We start from the raw sequence: 9,222 nt of genomic DNA on the forward strand, positions 1-9,222 counted from the left end.
CCTGTAGTCCCAGCTACTCGGGAGGCTGAGGCAGGAGAATGGTGTGAACCCAGGAAGCAGAGCTTGCAGTGAGCTGAGATCCAGCCACTGCACTCCAGCCTGGGCGACAGAGCGAGACTCCATCTCAAAAAAAAAAAAAAAAAAGAAAAAGTAAATGACTCACTTGTGAATATTGTTAAAATCATCATCATAATAAAATGCAGCCTATTGATTTACCCCAAATTATGATATACCCATATTAGCCTGGGCGCGGTGGCTCACACCTACTATTCCAGCACTTTGGGAGGCTAAGGTGGGTGGATTGCTTGAGCCCAGGAGTTCAAGACCAGCCTGGGCAACATGATGAAACCCCATCTCTACTAACTAAATAAATAAATGAATAAATAAAATACCCATATTAGAAGGAGGGTACAAGAGAAATGAGTACGTGAGTGTCAAGGGCCTGAGTGTCTGAAAGAAAGCTAATTCCTTGTTTCCATTGTGTTGTCTGTAGATAACTGCTTAAAACTGAAAGCCTAGAAATACCAATACAAACATGTCATTTAGACATATGAAAGTAAACAGCAAAAGATAGTAAACTGAGTTCAAAGTGATTACCTTTGAGAAGCTGAAATTTGAGGGTGAAGAGAGCAGATGACAACTGTTTTATTCTAAGAAACCACAAAGAACAATCTGACTAAGTAAATATAGGTAAAACGTTCATGACATTGAAAATGAAATACTTATTTTTAAAAGTTCAAATGCAAAGGACAAAGAGGCAGTTATAATTGAACAAAACGTATAAGACTCTGCTTAATATATGAAGTCCTCTGTTCAAAATCAATAAACTGGATTCCACCCCTGGAAAGATACAGCAGATGTGCTTGTCTCGACTCAGCCTGTTAAGTTCATCTGCAAACCATAGACATTATCCATCAAACTAACATACAGAGACTCTGAAAGGTAAAGAAAAATAGGCACCCTGGCTAAGGGCCTCAAGAACCAGGGAACTAAACAGGAATGAGCTCTCTGTGTCTTTCGGCGTCATATAGATAGCCCTGACCAGGTGTTCGAAAAACCTACAATCCAGAAACACCAACAAGTGCATACAAAAAGGCCTGGAAAAAAGTGCTCTCTCTACCTAAAAGACCAGGAAAGGGGCAACAGAGAAAACAAACTTTTAGATAAAACCTACTCCAAGCAAATACCACAGATAATAAAACAACAAAAAACTGTGGGCTTGATTCATCTCTCACCAGCAAAGACTCAGTGGTTAGCCTAGACTCCTGTATTTGCCTGGCTGTCTGGGGATGCCCCTCCACTTCAATACGGTCGTATGAGAAAAAGCCAACTGGGGAGCTGGGACTTTCATCTCTGCACAGTGGTAATGGGTAGCTTTCCTGCCATGCCAGTGGGAGCCACATCAGGGCTGGACTTCCATTCCTACCTAGCAGTAATGCGACAGTCTTCCCATCACTACAGGTATGGTGTGAGAGGAGGCCAAATGAAAATCCAAGACCTTCATCCCTCTGAGAGGTAATGAGGCCCCATCCAACCTAACAATATCAGAGAAGACAGCATGAGGAGCAGAAACAAGGTACCCTCTCCTGTCAGACAGGTGATGTCACCAGAGGTCTACTGGGGAGTCTGAACTGCCAACCCCAACTAGCAGTAAGGAGGTGTCTCTCTCCCCACAGACTGTCAACAGAGTTCAAGTAGGGAACCTGCAAATTCACATCCACCTGGCGGTAGTACAGCAAGCCCCACCAATTCCCACACTGGCCCAGAGGACGCCTGCTAAAAAAGAGGACTCAAATAAGATCTAGAGTATAAAGTTTCCACCATACATTACAAAATCATTTGAATAACCAAGAACCAGGAAACCTCAACTTTAAAAAGGAAACGACCAATCAACAGATACTAAAACTGAAGTGATGCATGTATCAGAATTATTTCATAAGGATTTTAAAGCAGTCCTCATAAAAATGTTTTAATAAGCATATGAACACACTTGAAACAATAAAAAAATTTCAACAAAGAAATAGAGAAGAGAGGAAGAAACCAAATGAAAATTTTAGAACTAAAAAATAACCAATATTAAAAACTCAATAGATGGGTTCAAAAGAATGGAGACAATAGAAGAAATATTCTGAGTACCTGAAAATAAAATAGAAATGATCTAATCTAAAGAATGGAGAGAAAACAGACTGAGAAAAAAATACACAGAACCTCAGAGACATGTGGGATGGTAAAAAAAAATCTAACATTTGTGTCATTGGAGTTCCAGAAAAGAAAAAGAAGAGAAAGGAATGGGGGCTGAATGGGGGCTAAACAAGTATTTGAAGAAATAATGAATGAAAATCCCTGAAACTTCCCAAAAGATATACACTTACAGATAGAAGCTGAGCAAATCCCAAAAGGGAAAAAAAAAACAAAGAAATTCACACTAAGAAAGAATTATAGTCAAACTTCTGAAAACTACAGACAAAGAAAGAATGCTGAAAGCATTCAGAGAGAAACTACACATTACCCATAGGAGAAAAACAATTTGAATGACAGTGTGTGATACTAAGAACGATGGCTCCCCAAAGATGTTCACATCCTAATTCCCAGAAATTGTGAATATGTGGGGTTACATGGCAAAAGGGAAGTCAGGTTTCAGATCAAATCTAGATGGCTAAATCGGCTGTCCTTAAAATAGGGAGATGAATTATCTTGGATTATTTGGGTGGGCTGAATATAATCACAAATTTGCTTAAAAGTTAAAACAGGAGGGCCAGGCGAGGTGGCTCACGCCTGTAATTCCAACACTTTGGGAGGCCGAGGCAGGCAGATCACCTGAGGTCGGGAGTTTGAGACCAGCCTGACCAACATAGAGAAACCGCGTCTCTACTAAAACATACAAAATTAGCAGGGCGTGATGGCACATGCCTGTAATCCCAGCTACTTGGAAGGCTGAGGCAGGAGAATCACTCGAACCCGGAAGGCAGAGGTTGTGGTGAGCCAAGATCGCGCCATTGCACTCCAGCCTGGGCAACAAGAGCAAATCTCCGCCTAAAAAATAAAAAAGTAAAAAAAAAAAAAAAAAAAAAAAAAAAAAAAAGTTAAAGCAGAGGCAATAAAAGAGAGTCAGAGAAAGATGTGACTACAAAAGAGTGGTCAGAGAGACATAATGTTGATGACTTTGAAGTTGGAGGAAAGGACAACAAACTGAAATGTGGGCACCCACTAGAAGCTAGAAAAGTCATAGAAAATAGAAACAGATTCTTTCTTACAGCCTAGAGAAAGGAATACTGCCCTTTTGACACCTTGATTTTAGTTCAGTAAGACCCATGTTGGCCTTCTAAAATATAGAACTGTATGTTAAAAAAAAAAGTGTAATTTTAAGCAACTAAATTTTTGATAATTTATTTCAGCAGCAATAGAAAATTAACATGCAGTTTTAACTAATATCTCATCAGAAACTCTGGAGGCCAGAAGGAAGTAGCACATTTTTCAAGCGCTAAAAAAAAAAAAGAATTATCAACTTAGAATTTTGGATCAGGCAAAAATATCCTTCAGGAGAACGTGGAAATCAAGACATTCTCAGTCCTCCAAAAATTCATACGTTTAGGCTCTAACTCCTAATGTAACTGTATTTGGAGATAGGGCTTTTAAGAGGTAATTACGGTTAAACGAGGTAGGGGGTCCTAATCTGATAAGACAGGTGGCCTTATAGAGAGAGATTCTCTCTCCATAGGCAGGCAGGCAGGTGGTCACTAGGGAATGGCCTGTAAGCACATAGTGAGAATCTGGTTTTCGTCTACAAGCCAGGAAAAGAGCCCTCAGCAGAACCTGACCATGCTCGCACCAAGATCTTTGAGTTCCAGCCTCCCTGTGAGAAAATAAATTTTTGTTGTTTAGTCCACCCAGTCTATGGTACTTTGTTATGGCAGCCTGAGCTGACTAAGACAACTACCAACAACTCTGCACACATAAATTTGACAACGTAGATAAAAAGGACCAGTTCCTGAAAACACACAAACTACCACAACCCTCTCAATATTAAGTAGACAATATGAATAGCCCTGTAACTCTTAAAGAAACTGAGTTTGTAATCTTAAAACTTCCAAAAAAGAAATCTCTAGACCCAGACAGTTTCTCTGGAGAATTCTACCAAATATTTGAAGAATTAACATAATTAACATCAATTCTACACAGTTTTTTCCAGAAAAAACTGAGAAGAGAAGGGAATACTTCCCAGTTTATTGTGTGAGGCTATGATTTCCCTGACACGAAAACTGGACAAAGTATAGAAAAAGAAAACATAAACTATACACAATCTCTGGCAGAATAATCAATATAAAGGAACACATTCCAACTTATTTTATGAGGCCAGGGTTATCCTGATACCTAAACCAGAAATAGTACCAAAAGAAAAAAAAGAAAGAGAGAGAGACAGAAAGAAAAAAAAAGTGATACCCTTCATAAATATGATACAAAAAAAGTAACAAAATATTAGCAAAATATTAGCAAATGCAAATAATTTAAAAAGTATATACCACAACCAAGTGGAGTTTATTCCACAGATACAAGGCTGGTTCAATATTAAAAAATCAATTAGTGTAATCCGCCATACCAACAGACTCAAGAAGTAAAATCACATTATCATGTCAATTGGTACAGAAACAGCATTTAACAAAATTCAACTCCCATTCATGATAAAATCTCAAGTTTGTTTCAGAAAGTGGTCCTTGAACAAGGAGCATTGATGTTCTGTGGAAATTTGTGAGAAATAAAAATTCTCATATCCCATCCCATAGCTACTAAATCAGAATCTGAATTCAAATGCAAATGCAAGTACAGTGTCAGAAGCACTGTTCTATAAGACAGCAACAGAAAAACTGTTAGTGCACTTCCCTTCCCTTCCCTTTCCCTTTCCCTTTCCCTTTCCCTTTCCTTTAGACAGAGTTTTGTTCCTGTCACCCAGGCTGGAGTGCAATGGTGCAATCTTGGCTCACTGCAACCTCCGCCTCCCGGGTTAAAGCAATTCTCCTGCCTCAGCTTCCTGGGTAGCTGGGATTACAGGCGCCCACCATGACACCTGACTACTTTTTGTATTTTTAGTGGAGACAGGGTTTCACCATATTGGCCAGGTTGGTCTGGAACTCCTGACCTCAGTTGATCCACCCACCTCGACCTCCCAAAGTGCTGGGATTACAGGTATGAGCCACTGCGCCTGGCCTGTTAGTGCACTTTCAGTAGGGTTGCTGTTGAAGACTGTTCTGTCATTAACCATCTGAAGATCTATCAAAACATTTCTCAAACATCAAGAACCATGAAATCTTTACCACAGATGAAATAAATTACTTGTTAATTTTATTAATATAAACCATGTATCCAGTTTCCATTATTGCCATGTCTTTCAGGAAGATCAGAGACAATTTAACAGTTCAAAGTTCATAACTGTGTAAGACCATATATTCTAAACTTGACTTGGGGTTGACAGTCTCTTCTTCATTTTCTCTGATCTTAGTTTTTATTTATCTAGTCTTGTCATCTTACTATAGGGATTGTTAGATGTCTCCTAAAATCCACTAAAAGTAAAAGAAAGCAACAAATAAACAGATGAACAAATAAGAACTCACCAGGGTCTTGGTCATTTTTGGCTCTTCGGACAAAGGGGCAGAGATCTGAGAAAACAGATGGATAGAGGTACTGATGAGAGAAGGAAGTGTGCCAGTGCCACACGTGGACACATACATCATTTAGTGCCCATGCGCCTTACTCAAAAATTTATTTCTGGAGCTACAACATTAAAATATCATCCCATCCCATATTGTACAAAGATTTAAGTGCAAACATTTTACCATAACATGGTTAATAAAAAAGAAAGATTAGAAACATTTAGATATCCAATAATTGTGGAGTGCTTAAATACTTTATAAAATATCCAAAGGACATACTGTTCTATTACATCATTATACTATCTGATTTCACAGGCCCTTCAAGTTATCATCAACCCTGGTACCTAACTCCTCACTACCACTCTTCAATCTGCTCTAAGTGTCAATTGGTGCCCAGAGAGTACTCCCAGAAGCCATTACTAAAACCTCAGATTCACTGATTCCCATGCCTTGTTGACCATGAGCCCTGCATCACTCATCCTACAATTCCTGATCACAGAGCCTTCAATTCCTCTACCGTAATTGTTCTGGCTCTCTACCAATCAATACCATGTCCCCATGACTGACCTCTATGCCTATATGACTACCCACCGCGCATCTCCATCAGCCATCCCAAGAGTGCCAATCCCAGGCACACCTGTACTTGCACTGGGGCCTTAGCACACAAACACATCTCCCTCCGCTGACACAACTAGGCTATAAACTCCTCCACATACACAAATAGGAACTCAGTGAACAAATCTGGCACAATTCTTGAATGTATAGAATAAATTTATAAATAGAAAACACTTCTAAAGACTATTTACAGAGGATGAATTAAGGAAATAAGAAAACTCTTCATCTGCAGTAGTGAAAGCTAAATGTTGTCGGAAATAGCATCTAAAATACCACTCCTCTGTCAGGGCCAGAGAGACATTTTCAGAAATAAAAGCACTTGCAGAGTATCTCTATCTTTGAGAGAAGTACTGAAAGAAGTAGTCCAAATAAATGTAAATTGAATCACACAAGAAATGTTGAATAGGAAACTATTGTTCAGCAATAATTATTGCAAAAGGTATATAATTATAAAAAAGGACAATGTGACAATGTGATAAAGAGGCCACTAAAGAGAAAATTAATAATACCCTACGATAAAAGAGTCCTAATAATCTCAGGAAAATATGGGGTGCAGAATGGAAACAATGAGCAGAAATTTAATCAATCCAATGAAAATATTATATAAAGAAAAGGCAGAAAATAAAAGGAGTTAAATAGTAAACATCAAATGGAAGGCATAAAGTCAGATAAATCATTATTACACTAAACTGAGAGGTAAAATTCTACCAACAGAGACTATAAGTTGGATTTGAAAAAAACAAAAGATATCTACTGTAAACAAATGGGTAATCTGACACAGAGACAAATATGGATATAAAATAAAGCTCAGGGAAAAGACACATCATCCAAATGCAATAAAAGTAAAAATAGGTGTGGCAATGTAAGTATCAAAGTGGAATTCGATGTTAAAGTGTTTTTCTTTTTTCTTTTTGGTTGAAAAAAGGGATCCTATAATAATACCATTTAATACATGAAAAAGGATAAAAAATGCATTAACCATTAGGTGTGCATATGCCCGTCCCTCAGACACACAAATAAAATTAGCAAAAAAGCACATATAACTGCAAAGTGAACTATTAAAGTAAGAGATTCTTATTGTATCTCTTCCAGAATATGAAACAAGCAGATCAAAATTAGGAAAAATAAAGATTTGAAAAATACCAAAGGCAAGACTTAATTAAAGAGAATTTTGGCCCATACAACAAAATATAATTTTTCTCTTATATCTGTTGAACAAAGTTCATTGAGTAACTTGGCTTCAAGGAAAATCTTGATAAACTGTTAAAAGTTGAGACTTGATAGTCTGCATTTTCTGACAATAGAATAAAATAAAAAACAGCCAAAACATACTTTAATAATTTGGGAATGAAGAAACTCTCCTAAATAACTAAGGATCAAAGGGAAACATCAAGAAGAATTTATACATTTCATAGATAAAGATGTAGTTAAAGAAACTTTACTACCCTAAATGTATCCAGCATAAAACTTAAGAAAATAAGGAAAAGAACAACAAATTACATCAAAAAGTGGGAAACAGAGAAAGTACGTAAAAAAAAAAAAAAAAAGAAAAAATTTCATATTAAAAGAGTAGGGAGTATTTTATTGGACATTTCAAAATGTCCAGTAAAACAGACCTTTCAGACGCTTGATTCTTTTTAAATAAGGAGAGAAAGAATTAATGATATATAAATAAAATAACCGTAATGATAAAGGAGCTACTAGTCTTGGATATGAAACAGAACAAAATGGAAATGGAAACATGCAATTCTATGTAACATATTCTTTAAATCTTTAGCAAAATACATCATGATAATGAAACAGAAACGAAACAGATCGGTACGTATAAAAGAGAGGAAACCAAGATGTGCATCATTCACTCCTCAGATCCCTCTTCAGTCCCCACAGTCATCCTCCCCCACAACCCCACAGTCCGCCCTCACTCCACCCTCAGATCCACCACCAGAGACCCCCAGTCCGTCCTCACTCCGCCTGCAGATCCACCACCAGAGACCCCTCAGTGCCTCTCACTCCTCCCTCAGATCCACCATCAGAGATCGCTCCGACTTCCACTATTCCATCCATTGACCCTCAGTCCCCATCACTGACCGGAGGGCTCACGACAGACATCACAGATTCTTCTTGCTCAGTCCACAGACGCTGCCATCCCTCTATTCACCTGCCCCTCACCCACGTTCTCTCAGGACAGTGGTCATTTGCTTCGGGCGGTGACTATAGTCGCAAGAACCAGAACAGGATCCACTTCCTTTTCCTCAATGCCTCCCAGGCCCAGAGGTACTTCTTACAGCGCTGCCTGGGTGTGCGCATGCTCAGCAGTCTTCGTGGCCGAAGGTTGCCAGTAGTCAACATGGCGCTTTGCCAAACAGGCTCCCGTTTCAGTGGCTTAGGCTGGGCGCCAGTATGGCGGCGCCCATGTAGACACGCTGACCTGTGTGCGGCCATGTTGAGGTGATGTAGAGACTGAGGGGCTGAGGGTTGTCCAGAGGGAAGGAAGCAAGCAGAGGTGTGTCCCATCATACTAAGCCAGGACACAATCAAAGCCTGTCACCTCAGGTTATAGTCTTTCTCCAGTGCTTCTGTGGACACAACAACACTGTTAACCAACAGGAACTAATCAGCATTTATGTAATACCGCAAACGCAGAGGAATACACATTTTTTTTTTTCATGTCCATGGGACACTTAGCAAGATATGAGGTAACCTGGGCCGTAAAACAAATCTCAGCAAATTTAAAACAACTGAAATCATACAGAGTTTGTTCTCTGAACACAATAGAATTAAACTAGAAATCCGTAACAGGAGGATAAAAGGAAAATCTCCAAACACGTGAAAACACATGCTAAATAATCCATTGTTCAAAGAGAAAGTCTCAGATTTTTAAAATACATTGAAATGAATGAAAGTGAAACACAACATATCAAAATTTGTGGAATGTGGCCAAATCAGTGGTGAGAGAGAAATT

General features: G+C 38.7%; 1 protein-coding gene across 11 annotated transcripts in view; it reads right to left on the reverse strand.

Moving 5' to 3' along the window:
• The window catches only part of LOC117079653 (zinc finger protein 484-like), a 71,682-nt gene extending 62,831 nt beyond the window's left edge, over positions 1–8,851 (reverse strand). For 5 of the 11 annotated variants that reach the window (XR_004435526.1, XR_004435522.1, XR_004435523.1 and 2 more), the window contains exons 1-2: positions 8,546–8,825; positions 5,607–5,651 (exon numbers count right to left, since the gene is read on the reverse strand). Coding sequence is in view for 4 of the 11 variants with exons in the window: in XM_033203686.1 (XP_033059577.1) it covers positions 5,607–5,651; positions 8,546–8,777 (277 nt within the window). In the remaining 7 variants the exon portion in view is untranslated. Of the gene's footprint in view, positions 1–5,606; positions 5,652–8,348 lie in introns of all 11 variants that reach the window. The other 6 variants (XR_004435527.1, XR_004435528.1, XM_033203686.1 and 3 more) reach the window with 6 other exon arrangements.
• Between the last annotated feature and the right edge of the window lie 371 nt (positions 8,852–9,222).

Source organism: Trachypithecus francoisi, unplaced genomic scaffold (assembly GCF_009764315.1).
Source record: "Trachypithecus francoisi isolate TF-2019V2 unplaced genomic scaffold, Tfra_2.0 Lachesis_group7, whole genome shotgun sequence".
NCBI lineage: Eukaryota > Metazoa > Chordata > Mammalia > Primates > Cercopithecidae > Trachypithecus > Trachypithecus francoisi.